General features: G+C 51.5%; 1 protein-coding gene and 1 pseudogene across 1 annotated transcript in view; one reads left to right on the forward strand and one right to left on the reverse strand.

Annotated features, from left to right (window-relative positions):
- The window catches only part of KLC1 (kinesin light chain 1), a 52,941-nt gene that overhangs the window by 14,054 nt on the left and 22,582 nt on the right, over positions 1–16,305 (reverse strand). The window contains exons 4-13 of the mRNA XM_023522355.1: positions 16,230–16,301; positions 13,420–13,498; positions 12,837–13,062; positions 9,072–9,159; positions 8,403–8,504; positions 7,166–7,339; positions 6,957–7,056; positions 4,144–4,193; positions 3,987–4,054; positions 2,555–2,663 (exon numbers count right to left, since the gene is read on the reverse strand). Coding sequence (XP_023378123.1) covers positions 2,555–2,663; positions 3,987–4,054; positions 4,144–4,193; positions 6,957–7,056; positions 7,166–7,339; positions 8,403–8,504; positions 9,072–9,159; positions 12,837–13,062; positions 13,420–13,498; positions 16,230–16,301 — 1,068 coding nt within the window. The remainder of the gene's footprint in view (positions 1–2,554; positions 2,664–3,986; positions 4,055–4,143; positions 4,194–6,956; positions 7,057–7,165; positions 7,340–8,402; positions 8,505–9,071; positions 9,160–12,836; positions 13,063–13,419; positions 13,499–16,229; positions 16,302–16,305) is intronic.
- On the forward strand, positions 6,705–6,823 carry LOC111730944 (annotated as a pseudogene).

Consider the following 16,305-nt stretch of genomic DNA (forward strand, 5'->3'; position numbering starts at 1 on the left):
TAAGATGCTGGGAAAATGCCCAGTTTTTAACACTTTAACACTAAATCCCTCGTGTTTCGCACCTCCAAAGTAAGCCCGTGATCGAAAACTCATGGATGACTTTATTCTCAGCATAACGTTTCAAAAACTAGCCGCTAGTTTACAAGAGGCATCCTGAGAGCAAACACTCAGGCTTGCGGGAAGAAGCACTCGTCTAGCTTTCTCAACGACGACGGCGCACGTGGTTGGGTTAACACATAACTGGATTAAGACCCAACAGCAACTTCTCACGTGGGTTTGAGTACGATCTGGTGACTACGGTGTGACATGCATTGTGTCCTAAACGGGATTTCAACCCGACCAGCTGGTGCAAATACTGCACCTTTGCTGACTTCCGCCGTCGTCCTCAGGAGGCACAAACTCCAGGACGCGCTGTGGCAACCTTGAGGGCAAAGCGGCTGTGGCCCCGCCTAGCGGGAGGAGCCCATTCTCAGCACAGCAGCAGCAATCCTTCCTTCAAGTTCCTGTGACCCCGACTCCAGACTCTGCTCATTTAATAAACATCACCGCACACTTTAAAACAAAGCCTATCCTGGTGACAGCACTCCTGATGACAGGCCGCGGCACACGAGACCCAGAGTGAGCTCCAGACGGCCTGAGCCCCGCCCTGGCACAGCAGACACACAGCCTGGGCTGCGTCCTGTCCAACAGCAGTCAGAAACCCCGAAGTAGGTGCCAGCACCCGGCGGAGGGGCTCCCCGAGGTGCCGCCGACAGGACCTTGGCCAAGTCTCTAATCGCTCTGCATGGACTTTTGAGAGAAAAAACTTCTAAGGTATATGAGGAATTTAAATCCCAGCCAAAACGTGGCCATAAACGAATAGCCACATAAGAGGCTACACATACACCGTTCTTTTGTGGGGGAGGGAACCCATATCTGCTCCTCCAGTCCTAAAAATATAAAACAAACTGTCACCTTTCTGTATATACTGAAAGAGAGAATTAAGTTAACTCTCTACTCTGAAAACTGGTCATTTAAGGGCAAGAGCCTTTTCTGGTATTTCTTTTACAAGTTATATTTTAACATGACAAAAACGACTGCTGACGAGGGAAAGGGCTTCAGCGGTTCCAACTTCTCAATGCCGAGCACGCCCACCGTGTGGGCCACGCTTGGGCTGTCACTCACCACGGGGACACGTGGGCCGTTTCTACGTTCGGACGGCTGTGCCCCGTGAGGACCTGCGCACGCGCACTTCGGCCCCCTTACAGAGGCTGTACTTGAGAATTCACCTACTTGCCAAAATCATTTGTAATCCCAAGAGCCACATCTGCCCTGCTTGCAGTCATTTCCAGACATGCAGACTGGCGAAAAATGTGAGTCACCTGATGTGCGCGTCCGCAGCTGAAATCCAGTACGGTGACATTCTGCTTTGCTTTATCTCATACTCTAAACAGTTCTCCCTGGCGAAATCACTTAGCGGCACGTTGTTTGCATTTTTGTTCTTTTTGTTGGAGAGTCTGCTGTTTAAAATGGCCCAAGCGTAGCACTGAGGTGCTGTCCAATGTTCCTAAGCACACGAAGGCTGGGACGAGGCTCACGGAGCGAACGCCCGTGTCAGCCTTCCTGCAGGCATGAGCGACATGAGCAGCACTGGCCGTGAATTTGGAACTCACAAATCAACAACATATCCTAACTATGGCATCTTTAAGCAGAAACACATGCAGAACAAGGTTACGTACTGATCAGTTGATGAAATGTGATCAGTGGCTCACAGGAACCTAACTCTGCATCTTCCTCTAGGAAATTTGCTAATTCACGTTCACAGCAACTTTACAAAACCGAATGACCACGAATAACGAGGCTCGCCTGGACCTGTCCGACTGCCTGTGTGTGTGTGACAACTCTGGGCCGGGAGTGAAGCGCCTGGGCCATCCAACCACTCCAGCTTCTCTCCCGAAGGAACCACCAGACTTTGCCCCAGCGGCCGCCCCATTTTATGTCCCCACCAGCAGTGCCCACGGGCTCCAATTTCTCCACATCGTTGCCAACACTTTTTTCTTTTTTCTTTTTTTATTGCAGCCGCCCTAGTGGGTACAAAGAGGTATCTCGCCATGGTTTTGATCTGCATTCCCCTAACGACTAATGACGCTGAGCATTTTTCGTGTGCTTGTTGGCATTGGTGTATCATCTTCAGAGAAATGTCTATTCATGTTTTCAGCTCATTTTTTAATCAGGAGGTCCTTTTGTCTTTACACATTCTGGATACCAGGCCCGCATCAGATATGTGATTTGCAAATATTTTCACCCATTCTGTGGGCATCTTTTCACTTTCTTGGTAGTGTCCTTGAATGCAGAAAGATATCTAATTTTGGTGAACGTGACTGAGTTTTTCTTTCGCTGCTTGTGTCCTGGTGTCATATTTGCAAACTTTTAAACGATATAATCTTATTGGTACAAACTAAAACACTAAAGACTTTCTTTTTTCCTAAATCAAGATTTCAGTAAGTCACATAAAAACAGAATCATCAGACTCAAAATTCAAATGAGTAAGTGAAACGTAGAAGGTTTGACTAACCTGTTTACGTGACCTCATGGCTGCTTCTTCCAATGTTTCTGCAGCTTCAAATTTGCCTTGGCGTCTGTAAAGTGCCCCAAGGTTTTTCAAAGTAGTTGTAACAGTTGGACTAAAAGAAAACATATGATACACAGAACTGTTATAAACATAAGTTTTACAGCGACCACTATCAATACCAAGTAATCTAAAGGACTAGTAGCTTATATTCGGTTAAAAATATTTTTTACATTTCTGTGGTATTTTTAAATGTAAAATACATTTATATACGTCTGCTTCTCCGTCGAGCACCCCTGCCTAGCAGCCGTATGGGGCAGCAGGCTGACCCCCAGGCTCCCTGCAGAGGCCTCTGCCCTGGGCCCTGCAGCTGTGTGCAGCTCGCAGGCCGCTGGCGGCTGTCCGCGCTGGCTCGGTGTAGTGAGCATCGTGCTCCCCGTGGAGACACAGACTATTCCGTGTCAGGCAGTGAGGAGGACACGGCGTTCTTAACGCTGCCATCCACCTTCTCCCTTCCATCCACAAGCAGAGGGGACACGGACGACCCCAAGCCCATGCACAGGACGACTGCCGCCTTGTGAGGGAATGACAAAGCAGAGACAGAGGGCTGCGTCTCTGTGCTCCACAGAGCGGTCTTACTAAAAGCAAGAAATAAACCTGCTCGATTCGGTACAGACAGGAACTTCGGGAGACCTTCTCTTCACTAGTGACAGGCACAGTGGGTACAGAAATCGAAACTGTGCTCATCTCGGAGACAGCGACAGTGGCGGGGAACAAAGCACAGAGTCAACAGGCGGTGAGCACTTCAGAAACCCAGACTGGGGGCCCAGCTTTTCCCGAAAGAGATGGCTCGTAACGGAGTCTCAGAGGACAAGTTAGCACTGAGACAGGAAAAGCAGGAACGGAGATCAGGTCGGAAGAGGAAACCAGGGCGCCAGCGGCAGCCTGGCGAGTGCGGGCGGCGAGCCCGGGCCCACACTCTGCTCATGGCAGACACGGAGTCCCTGGGCAGCGAGGAAGCGGGGGTGCAGTTTAGGGTCACAGCAGCATCCTGCCCGCAGCATCCCGGACACATGCCTGTGACGTGCTGGCCTTTGCAGGTCTGCTGCCTATTTGCCATGAGTTGGCTCTAAGGCCACTTTGAAGACTGTGTCCCTATCTAGCTCCCTCCTCCTCCTGCGATTTGGTGGTAAGTCCTAAACAAAGCGATATTAGCAGACGGAACCCAAACTTTACGCATATCACCCCCACTACGCAGCTTCCATATGTTTAAGTTACCTTACAAAGTTACGGGGTTTGCACTGGAGTCTGGGAAAATGAGGGACTCTGCCACCACCCGTCCGAAGGTGCTTCACGCACACAACGGTCGTTTCCGAGCTGCCTTCACAGCTCCAGTGCCTTCCACAGCAGTTTTGTTTTTCCAGTTAAATAAACATACCTATCGACTTTGCAGGCTTTGTACCAGCCGCCATACTCTCCGAAGGATGTCCCGTCCTTCTGCTTTCCCTAAATTGTAAAAAATTATTTTGAATGAGCAATTATCGTGAAAGCAATATATCCAATTTAGAAAACCTCTCCGAACGGCACCCTCTTACTTTGCATTCTTCTCTTTCTTCGGCGTGCATCCAGATGGGTTTATTTTCATCTAGGGGAGAAAAAAATCATACACTAAACTGAAGCACTAGTACCCAGTGGGCAGAAGTTTCCTCAAATCAGGAACTGCAAGGTTTTTGTTGTTTTTCACATCATCCTTCTTAGATATCACTTCTCACAACTGGGCAGGTGGCGTCCACTTAGCGGGAAAGACCTATGAGGACAGAACTAGACCACAAGAAACAAGTAGGAAGTGACTGTCATGTGTAGCCTTGTGGACAGAAGATGTGGAATCAAATGTGCCCAGATCGGGTACACAGCAAAACCAGACACACAGGAAGGTCCCTACCCTGAAATTTTAATGCTAGAATCCGCACACAACACTTGGGAGTTTTAAAATTTGAGCAACCTAGCATTAAACAAAAAGTCTAACAAAAAGTAGTAAAATGTTGGGAGAAAAGATACAAAATCAATATTCCTTTAAAGTTTCCTTAACTATCAAGAACATTAATACATACCACTCATTTGAAGTTTCTAGACAACTAGCGTAGCCATACCACAGAGGATAAGCAGTCTTCAAAATGCGGTTTATAAAAATATTCTCATGGCATGGAAAATGCTTAAGCTACAAGTATAAAAGAAACAAGCAGAGCCCATGGTCACGTGTAAAGCATGGCTTCAACTCCGTGAATCACTAGGCACAGAAAGGAAGACATCCGAAAAGGTAGATGACGAGGGTGTTGAGGTGGTGGGTGGCCGCCAGGCCCCGTCTCCGCGTGAGTCCTCGAGGTGCCCGCAGTGAGCATCGACGAGGGGAAAGGGCCTGCGCTCCCACACTGTCTGACCGCTCGGCCACTACCGAGCCCCGGCGGTCACTCAGCGTGCGGCGTCTTCGCTCCTAAAATGGGGGAATGTCTGACCCACTCCACGGGACTGCGAGAAAACTAAGATCACGCGTTTAAACCGCTCCGCTGACTACACGTGGTTAGCAATCACCAGTGCCACGTTACAGCAGAATGAGCCGTCGGAGATTCCGGGTGTCTGTGTTTGATTTTTGTATGTGCCTGTTTACGTTCTCAGGAGTACAGAGGTCTCAGCCCTGCGTCCTCACCAGGGATGCTGGGCAGCCTCCACTCAGCCGAACTGCAGACAGCGCTCAGTGCTGACCTGTTAAGAGTCCCCTCTTCGTAATAAAATGTTTTCAAATACAGGCGGATTAAGCATAAAATAAGTGTAAGACAGTTCTTAAATCCTGATAATCCCCATGGTCAAGACTGGTTTTCAGAGAGCGAACAGTATTTAAAACTCACAAACACTGTTACTTAGCACAGTATTAGCTCCACCTGCCAAACTAATTCTGCTGATTCATTTCCTGACAACAAACCAGGTCACGAATTCCAATGCACGTGCTGGGAGCAAGGAAAGGCCCGTGACATGGGAGGGTGTGCACTGAGCATAAGAGGACACGCTGGCATCTCGCCTGAAGGGAAAAAATGCCTTCTATCCTTTTAACATCAGTACAGAGGATAAATCCAGGCCTAAAAAGACGACTTCTAACTAGAACCCAATTAACTGACTTCATGCACCACTTTTAGCAGAAACAAGCAAATCACAAAGAAACAGTGCTCCCGAGAACAGAATTTGTGAAAAGCAGCAGTGGGAGGTGGCCTGGGCTCCACCTAGGACCAGGCAGACGAGGACGAGGCTCCAGGGAGGCGCAGTCGCCCGCCTCACAGTGGTGAACCTGGGGCACCACTGTGTGCTGCCAGCGAGGGCTACTGCCCCACTCACCGACAGAGGGGAAGAAACTAGTATGCTCTTCGAAACTTTACCACAATGGTTTCTAGAAACTCCATAATAGAAAAAAGGTATTAGCCAGAACCTCTTCTCCACACATTCTAAGGTTTCCTGCACACTAGTTACGGCCGTCTCTTTCTGAACATCTTACGTAACACCACACGGAGGAAAAAGTGAATGTTTCATTGAGCAATCTTAATCCGATAAAATATTTACTCCAAAACTGTGTATCATGCGCCGATACTAATTTAAGGAACATGAAGCAGACGAGCCTTGGCTCTTACGACAGCTGTGTGACCCGGCAGGCCTAGGCGGGGTCGAGTTCCTTTTTCTGACAGGTGGCACTGGTGCTGCTGGTCCCCAACAGCACTTTGGGACCCACTGGATGACAGGACACTCTAGAAAATGTTAGTGTCTCCAGGGGGGCTTTCTAGACTTGGTGCACCTACGCCATGCCTGAAGAGAGCAGCGTGAAAAGCTGTGAGGAGGGTAGCCCATCGCCCCTCACCACGGGGTGCACGACCCCGCTGAGTTATCAGGGACACCAGGCACGTACGTGGTGTCCCACCACGTTCACTGGATGACGAATGAGCGGATGGGCCAACGAACGTGCAGGCTGGGCCACGCCCTCTCCACGAAACGCTACGTGGAAAATCGTCTCTAAAATTCAAACTAAATCTTATTTTGGAAATACTGTGATGTCTTGGGTAGCACCAATTTCAAGCCGGAAATAACCATTTTTCAGGCATCCTACAAAGCATCTGCGGTCTACGGCCATGCCACCCTGAACAAGCCCGATCCTGTCTGACCTCAGAAGCTAAGCAGGGTCGGGCCTGGTTAGCACTTGGATGGGAGACCACCTAGGAAGACCAGGTGCTGCAGATGTAAAAAATAATAAATAAGGGACTGTAAGCTGACAAGGTCCTTGCAATCTGTGAGGTCAAACAAGGGTTGCCTCACCTAAAAAATAAAATAAAAATAAAAAAGCATCTGCTCAGACACAGAGTCTATTTCTTACCGTCTACAGAACCAAACTCCCTTTCATGCGCACGGGTGAGAATCTCCTTGTACAGTGTCTCTGCCTGCTTGAATTTCCCTTGCTTCAGGTAGCAGGAGGCCTAAAGGAAAAGAGAGAGCTCAGCATTCCGCACACGCAAGCGAGGCGGGTTCTGACCCCTCGGGTTCAGGGCCAGTGCCCTGAACGGCGCTGCGCCTCCGCCCACGTACCAGGTTGTTCTTCGTTTTGGCCACATTGGGGTCGTCAGGCCCCAGCTTTGTCTGGTAGATGTCCAGGGCCCTCTGGTAATAGTACTCCACTTCCTCGTACTTGCCCTGGTTCTGGCACAGTAAGGCCAAGTTATTTAGCTGCTTGGCGACGTCAGGGTGATCCTTTCCCAAAACCTGCAGACAGGAGGTGGCGCGTCAGCAGCACGCACTGACTGCTTCTCCAGCACCCAGCCCCCCTCCACCCGCGAGGGTCCTTCTCGGCGTCAGTGCGATGGGGCCTCACGGCCAGGCTTCCCATCCTTAAATGGCTCCCGTGCCAGGGAATAACGAAAAGAACTAGGGCTTTGTGAACTCTTATTCTTGGGGGCAGGGAGGGCAGCGTGCTGATCTCCACGTACTGAGCCTTCGCTAATCCTCACACCCACCCTGCAGGGCGGGCACCACCCCCGGCACGGCGGGCTGAGCCAGGCTGCAGTGTGGCTATGCCTGCAGGTTCCAGCAGAGCCTGTACCAGACCCGGGCCTTCCAGCCCCAAATGCTGCGCAGCCCCCGTTCCTGTTGCACCGGCCTCCCAAGGAGACCCCTGGCCCCTGCAGCCGGCGGACACACCCCTCACAGGCAGACCGAGTCCTCTACGTCCCTTCCCAGTTCAAGCTCCCCTGCAGGGCTGCTCCGACCTGCTGTCCCGGTGACCCATGCTCTTCTCCCCACCCCGACTCATGCTTCACGTCGCTCCTCAGGCCCCTCGGGGAGAGAAGGGAGACCTCAGCCCAGGCCCACCCAGCTAACTCACAAGCACCTCGCCTGGCTTTATTCTCTCTGCGGTATCACTACCTGAAACAACCTGATTTATCTACTCAGTCTTTTATCGCCCAGCTCCCAGCCATTAAAACATAAGCGCCCAGAGGACAAACTCTTCGTCTTCTCCACCAATGCACTCTGATGGAGGGACAAACACCAAACCACGTCCGTGGTACCTTGAACAAGCGATCTGCTCTCTCCACTCTGTGCTCTCGCCTAGGTGTTCCCCAGGGAGGCATGCAGACGCACACCCCACCCTCTGAGTACCCCCTCTGCATACGCCCCGATTTGCATGGGCCAACCTGGCTGCCTTTTGAGGTTGTCCACCTTACTGAATGAGTTATTGTCACTAAATGGTCCGTAACGACACATCTCAGTGATCATTTCTCAGAACTGAAAACTGACACGTGGAATTGGCCGCGCGTGGCCGCCGCACCTTCTCTCTGATCTCCAGAGCCCTCTTACACAGCGGCTCCGCCTCCTTGTACTTGCCCCTCTTGCCGTACAGCACTGCGAGGTTGTTCAGCGTCGCTGCCACCTACAACACAGAGGGGACCGTGAAGGATGACGAATGATCCAACAGGTGTGCAAGCGCACCCCTAGCCGATGGAGGAACGCGAATTCCGTCAAGGCAAGAGAGCCTTTCACTGTAACCCAGATGACACGAATGACAAACGCTGCAGGACACTGATGCGAAATGTCAACATCAACAAGACCTTGATTGTTTTCAATTTCACTGGAAGCCATAAAGCCAACCAAAACAGATCTGTATGCAAATCTGACTGGATTTCAATAAAAAGACGATATAAATTCTTCAGAAAAAAATTTATAGAAGTACATGCGATTTGATTTAAGATCAAAAAATAGAGCACGTGATCCACGAGGTGGAGGTGGTAAGCTGATTACTTGTGCACCGGCACATGCTAAGGGAAGGCTCACAGCAGGGGGCTGATCGCCGCAGGAAGTGAAGAGCCTACCTGTGCCATCGGGCGGAAAGGCAGCTCTTAACCCTTCCCTGTTGAGTTTAATGTTAAAATCAGTTGGATTTAAAAACGTACCAGGGAACATAAGACATAAAAAGAATGAAAGAAGCAGATATACAAACCGCGGGATGATCTTTGCCCAAAGTTTTTTCGCGGATGGCCAAGGCATCATTCAGTAGATTAGCTGCGTCTTTGTATTTATTCTGGTCTCTGAAAGGAAAAACACACATTGAAGTGTTTTAGATGAGGCTTACTAAATCTTTTTAAAATGTAATTTTGGAACTACAGAAATAAGAGCTAAGCTTCAACTAATTAAAAAATACAATTCAGTTATTAAAACTGTTAAAAATACCCTTCGCGTAGGAGGAAGGACTCTTCAAGTCATGTAATGGCAAGGGGGGCTTGGAGTCCGGCCTACTGGCTCTGACCTGGCCCTGTGCAGCCCAGGGCAGTGCACAGACTGTCGTGTGGCATCAGACAGCACTGATCCCAGGCTCTGCCAATTAATGGCTGGATGGCAGCTTTGGGACATTAAGTGGCCTTCTGCAGTCCCAGTTGGCCTGTCAATAAAATATACTACTAACTCACAGAGTTACTGTAAGAAGCTGATAACATGCTACGTGGACACTGAAAAAAACCTCATTAAAAATAAGTACAATACATAGCAGTGTCTTAATCCGGCAAACGATTTGCCCTCACTTACTCGAGAAAGGAGGGACGAAGTCTTAGTGACTGTGGTAAAGGAAGGCCACTACCAGCCCCAGCCCACCGAGTTCCAGGGTGCCGACCGACAATGTGACTGCACACAAGTCATCTGCTTTGCGAGACTCAGTACACGTATTTCTCAACTGAAGAAAAACAGTTGCCCAGCAAGGCTTTGCCCTGCAGCAGCCAGACTGCCCTACGGAACATGGGAATGGCTATAAGACACCTAGACCCAGACGCACACTGATTCTGGCCAAGTTACTGTTCTTTTCCCTCTTCGATCATCCTCCGACACGTTATTACAAACTGGCTCAAACTTTTTGTGCAAGGTCCCAAGTATGAAATAAAGTTTCAAAAACTAGTAGACAATTACAAACAATTAACTCCCTCAGAGTGGTATGACAGCTAAATGAGATGGGGTACACTGAGTGCTCTCAGAGCTGTGACATGCCATAAAATGCAAGGGGCTCTTAATGAGCCAACAGCAAGATCATGCCAAGAGCTATTCACTTAGATGTGGCCCAATCCAATGGCAATCAGCCTCACCTGGACCCTGTTAGGAACCCAGCCCCGGCCCAGACCTGCTGAGTCTGTGACTCACTTAACATACCCACCAGGAAATTCAAACTCAAATGAAACCAGAAGTAAATCACTATAAGCATTAAAATCCTAACAGAAAAATGGGCAAGAGAGTGGAACACGCAGAGAGGGACCCAAATGACTACAAATGTATAATCAAAGAAATACAAATTCAAACACAACGCTGCGATTTCTATTGATAAAGACAAGGGGACGGCCAATGCCACCCAGGTTGGTAACAGTGGGGCAGGGGTGTGGACCAGCTCCCCCAGCCCGAAAAGCAGTTCAGCAAGAGGTACCAAGACGTGTAAAATGTCTTGTTTGTACGCTAACCCATTTTAGGAACTGATCTTAAAGAAAAACCCAAAATTCTGGACAGAAATTATGAAGATGTTCATCAGCATATTAGTGTCCCTTAGTACGGGAATAATGTAATAATGAGTTATGGCACAGCTACAGGATGCAATGTTCAACCTAAGTGTGAACATATATAAAGCTACTAATTTCTCTCACTTTTAACTGGCACGGGTAACGTTACCCTATAGTGTTAAGGGAAAACCCAAGACTCAAGTGAGGCCTCGGAAGCCCAGGGCCTGCACAGCGACGAGTGTGTGAGCATGCACACTTATGCACAGCAGCAGCGAAAACCCAGTCGTGTTCTGCGTGCGTTCTTACTTAGCTCATTGATAACAACGACGAGTGTTAGCCAAAAGCTCTCAGCTTGTTAGTAGACACACTTTTAAAACCCTTTCTGGAATAAAACTTAACATAATCAAGATTTTAAATGCAAATACCTATGACTAAGAAATTCCTACAGTATTTGCAAATAACCTAAATGTCCATCAATAGGAAACTCCCCCAAATTCAGCAACATCCCTAAAACAGAGCGCTGAGCAGTCACGGGACTGTACTGCTGACCAAGCGCAGAGCTGCTGAGTGTCGTGACACGCACCCCCCGTTCTCTCCCGTGTGGATGCAGACGTCCCCCACCTCCAGACGGCCGGCTGTATCAGCCCACGTCTCCTCACCGAGCCCGTTTCTCCCTTACTCCCACACCGTCCCCATCATCGCTCAGGTCCCCGCTCTGGCTCCATCCCCAGGAGTGTCCACGAGCCTCCTGCTTGGCCACCCTGCCTCCAGGCCCCGGCCGTTCTATCCTGGGCACCGCACCAGACTAACTCTCATAAGACACAACCCGGGCACCATGGGCACCGCCCGAGGCCCGGCCCCACCCAGCCCCTCCTACCGCCGCTCCTCAGGGGCCATCCAGCTTTGCCAAACTGGGTCAGGAGGGTGCCCCAAACTCACTCAAATCCACCTGCTAAACCCTACCCGCCCCGTGCAAGGCCCCGGCAAGCGCTCCTAAGCCCCCCGCGAGCCCGTCCCTGGCGCCTCCCCAGGACAAATCTCTCTGGTCGCGAACACGCCTGCGAGGTTCCGTCACCGCCACCGCAGTCTCCCCGCTTCTGATTATGGACGAATGTGAACGGCCCGTTTTCTGAACGGGGCTCTAAGTCCCTCTAGAAACAGATTTAGATCGTACTACTATTTGAGTACGTCACGTCTGCCAGAGCACCAGGTGTCACGTCCCCTACAATCCTTCCCGTGGCTCTCGAGCGGAGACTGTAATGACCTCCGTTTCAGTGAGGAAACCGAGGCTCAGAAAAGTTCGGAGCTCTGGAGTCTTGTCTGGCGGCCTTTGGCAGAGACACAACTGAATGCTCCTGACTTCAAACTCATGTTCTGCTTCCTCCTTGAGTACAGGAATTACTTAATTCATCCCTAGGGCCTCGCGGGAACCAGCCCGAAGTCTCAGCTATACGTGGGTCTTACAACCACCAAACCAATGAAGAAAACTAAAGCAGGCAACTGCAACCCACAAAACTGGAATGGCCATGGCAAACCAATCCCTCAGGGTCAAAACTTTCTCCCTCCTCGGCCCCTACTCACCTGGTCTGCTCAGCTAAGAGAGGTGAGCAAAGGGCCCCAACGCCACAGCGCAAGCTGGCCACCCCCATTCAGCGTGTTTACCAAGGGCCCAGTCAGGGAGCCGCTGGAGCACCTCCAGGGGCAGGGACCCAAACACGCCCTCGTCCTCCAGGAGAAGGAAGACAAATTCAGACCCCACCCCTAAGGCCAGGCGTGACGTCGGAGCGCCAAAGAGAGGTGAGAGACAAGGTCAGGAGCACAGCGGGGGCACAGGGCAAGCAGACTCCTGGACGCAGGACGGAGAAGGCACTGATGTGGGCCTCGGCAGGCGGGGAGGGTGCTGGTGGCGCAGCGGGCAGGCCGCTGTGCACAGAAGGGACCCGCGGCACAGAACCCGGAGGGGACCAAGGGTGTGGTTGGGCCCCAGTGAAAGGTCCATGTGGGCTTTTCTTGAAAGGATGAGCTGAGTGGCTCGGGGCAGCATCTATTCTGCAGGTGACACTTTTGCCAGAGAGGTTGTTAAATGTTTTTAATTTAACTCCTGGCTGTTTGTACAGAAGTGAATGACACAGAAGAGTAGCTTGAACAGGTTTATAAAAATGTACTTCGAGGGCAAGTTCATTCGAAACGCCGTCACTGGGTAAGATCGAGAGAATAAAGTGCAAAGTACTAGCCTGTACACCAAGGCCAGGATGTTCAGCATGGTGGCCACATCTGGGTGGTCGTGGCCGGACGTCTTCTCCAGGTCCTCCAGCGCCTGCTTGCAGAGGGGCACGGCCACCTCGTAGCGGCCCTGCGAGGCGTACTGGATGACCAGGTTGTGCAGGGTGCGCAGCCGCGCCGGGATCTCGTAGCCGCCCTGCTGGGCGGCGGCGGCGGCGCTGCTGTGTGGCTGCTGGACTGAAGAGACAGTGCCCGTCAGAGGCGCCTCGGGGGTGCCCAGACGCCACCCCCGCCCCGGACACCCTCCTCAAGCTCCGGCCCCCACGCCACGGGAACCCGCCCAGCACCCCTAAGCAAGCTGCGGGTGATGTGTCGGGGTGGCACGATGCCCCCGACAGGGAGCGAGACTGCTCTCAGCACCAAGAACACGGACTCTGCCTTCCCCTCCCAGGGCCCCACAGACCGGAGCGGGCCTGGTCCAACACCCCAGCAAGAAAACTACTTGAATTTCTCTTGGGACGCCCACCGATGACCCCAAGGGAACACGCCGCCTCCCGTCTGCCTGCTGACATCTCCCCACCACTCCCCACTTACTCCCCTGGCCGGGGTCATCGTCGTCATTTGGGAAAAGGTCGTCCAGGGGCTCTTTGGTGGAATCGTTCTCTTTATCCTCCTGTGAAACCAACCAGAATAACCTTAGTCTCACAAGTACTACGGATCCTGTACTGGACGCCTTCGACGTAAATTTCACTTTAATTCTTAGAAAAGATGGTCTATTTTTAAGATCAAATATAAGATCACTCGCAATTTGCCTTATTCGCCAATTTAGTGAAGAGTAATAAAAAGCTGCCTGACAAACTCAAAACACTAAACGCAGGCAGGCCACGGCGCGGCGGGCAGAACTGAACGATGGCGTCTCCGGGCTTCAGAGCCCAAGCCCAGGGTCCTGAGGGGCTTCAAGCCGAGCGTACGTGCAACCATGAACATAGCCCGTCTCTGCACGCCACAGCACCGGAGGGCTAGATGTCCCCCCCGACCCCCAGGACCGAGAGCACTTTGAAACCTCCCAGCTGCAAAAGCCTGTGACTTACATCGCCACAGCTCCGTGACCCGTGCAAGGTAAAAACAGAAGACGGTGTGACCAGGTGAGAAGCTGCACGGCCCGAGGACTCATCTGAGAAGCACGCACGTCACTGTCACAGTCCTACCCGGCCGCATGACCCGGATATACTCATAAAGGAACAGACAGACCTCACTGAGGAAGGGCCTATGAAGTAACCGGCCTGCATTCCTCAGAAGAACCAGTGTCATAAAAGACAGATGCTTCTTTCTCTGGAAAGGACTGTTCCAGAGAAAAGATGACTGAGGAGATATGTACAGTACATGCTCTTAAGCTAGATAACGAAATGGAGTAGAAAAATGCTAGAAAGGATTCTGTTGAAACAATCAACAAAAGTAGAATATGGACAGCAAAGCAGATGAAGCACTGAACCTGTTACATTTCTGAACTTGACCCTGACCCTGCATCCTACAAGAGAATGTCCTCATGCCGAGAACGTGCCCAGTGACAGCAAGGGACCGTGGCATGACGTGTGCCACCTACTCCAGCAGGGTTCAGAGGAACATCACTCGTGTACACGCCGGAAGGGGAGGCAGTTACTCGCTGAATCTCTTCTCCAAGGCAGACATTATTTTAAAAATAAAAAGTTTTAGAAGTCAGATTCTATGGAACCAGCTTCCCCCGCTCGACATGACCCAGTACCCCAGGTGCGTCGCTGGCGTAGCCGCACGCCCACGGGGCCTGGGTCCCACGGCAGCCCACGGCAGGTTCTTAAGTCAAAACACTTCGTTGTTGGCCCTGAGCCAGAGATGCAAGAGACAAATACAGCAAGCCTAATAAAACAGGGTGCTATGGACTGTGTTCCCCCTGAAATCTTCTGCTGAATCCCTGCCCTTGGTGTGGCGGTTTTAAAGACCAGGTCTTTGGAGGGAATTAGGTTTAGACGAGGTCACAAGGGTGAGGCCCTCATGATGGGACTGGCGCCCTAATGAAAAGAGACACCAGAGTGTGTGCTCCCTCTCCCCGCCAACCCCACCACGTAAGGACACGGCAAGAGGGAGGTGGCTGTCTGTGAGCGGGAAGAGAACGCGTGCCAGGCACCGCCGGCGCTGGCGCCGGGCCTCGGGCTTCAGCCTCCAGGACCGTGAGGCCACAGCTCTGTTGCTCAGACCACGCGGTCTGTGGGATTTCGTCACGGCGGCCGCAGCCGACGAACCCCAGGCAGCGCAGGCCTGCTGGGGCGCTGGACCTCTCCGACAGCCTCCAGGAGAGGGTTCGCGCAGGAGACAGGTGCGGAGCTCACTGGCACACAGGGCATGTAGTGAACACGCCTAGCACCGTGTAAGCGTTTTAGAAGTATCAGCTCAAAATGCAGAGTGGAATGCAGGCGTGGGTGCTCGAACAGAAAAGGGCCACTAGCGGAAGGACTGTTGAGCCCAAATAAAGGCTGTGGTTTCGTTAAGAGCTATGATTTTACCAAGTGTCCGGCTGCGGACTGGACGTTTGTGCCCGCCCCCGAATTCCTACGTTGGAGCCCGAGCCCTCAATGCAACGGTATCTGGAGATGGGGCCTCTAAGAGGTACTGTGGGCTAGACGAGGTCATGGAAGTGGGGCCACCGTGACAGGGCTAGTGTCCTTACGAGGAAGACACGAGCTCTCCATACCTCTGTCTCTCTCTTATAAGCTCCATGGGAGGCCGTGTGAGGGCACAACCAGGAAGAACGCCCCCACCAAACCCCGACCACGCTGACACCCTGACTCAGACTTGCAGCCTCCAGAACCGTGAGAAATGTCGTTTTATAAACCATGCAGCCTATAGTATTCTGTTTCCACGGCCGAGCAGACGAGGCACGTGCTACGGTGACGTAAGACCTAACGTTGGGGAAACCGGGTAAGGGGTCCATGGGAATTCTCTTTACTGCCTTTTCTACTTTTCTGTGAAGCTAAAATTTAAAAAGGTATTTTCAGTTAATTGAATCAGAAACAAATGGTGGATGAAAAATAATCAAGACTGGGATGGACACGCAAAGAGAGCCCGCAGCAGAAGAGAAAACCTGAAATCCTAACGTTCCAGAAACCACAAGATAAGCTGGCAAGTCAAGGCCAAGGAGGAGCCCTGAGCAAGCTGGCAGTGTCCTGGGGACCGGGAAGGGTTTCAAAGAGAAGACCCTCGGCACCATAAGCTACAGAGTCCGTCCTGGGTCTGGTCACGGATAATTGGATCAGGTCAATGTTGACCTGAAGCAAAGGCCCAGCAGCGTGACGGGCCTGGTGGCCAGACTGCACCGCGTGAGGGTGTGTGGGTCTCAAGCTGGGGCAGGCCTCAGCCCCTCTGCGCCGCACCTGACGTTTACAGAGCACTTGTCCATGTTCTGACCACTCTTCTAAAAAACACAAATGACACCAGAACTTACATGCC

This window comes from Pteropus vampyrus, unplaced genomic scaffold, assembly GCF_000151845.1.
Source record: "Pteropus vampyrus isolate Shadow unplaced genomic scaffold, Pvam_2.0 Scaffold341, whole genome shotgun sequence".
In the NCBI taxonomy this organism is placed as follows: domain Eukaryota; kingdom Metazoa; phylum Chordata; class Mammalia; order Chiroptera; family Pteropodidae; genus Pteropus; species Pteropus vampyrus.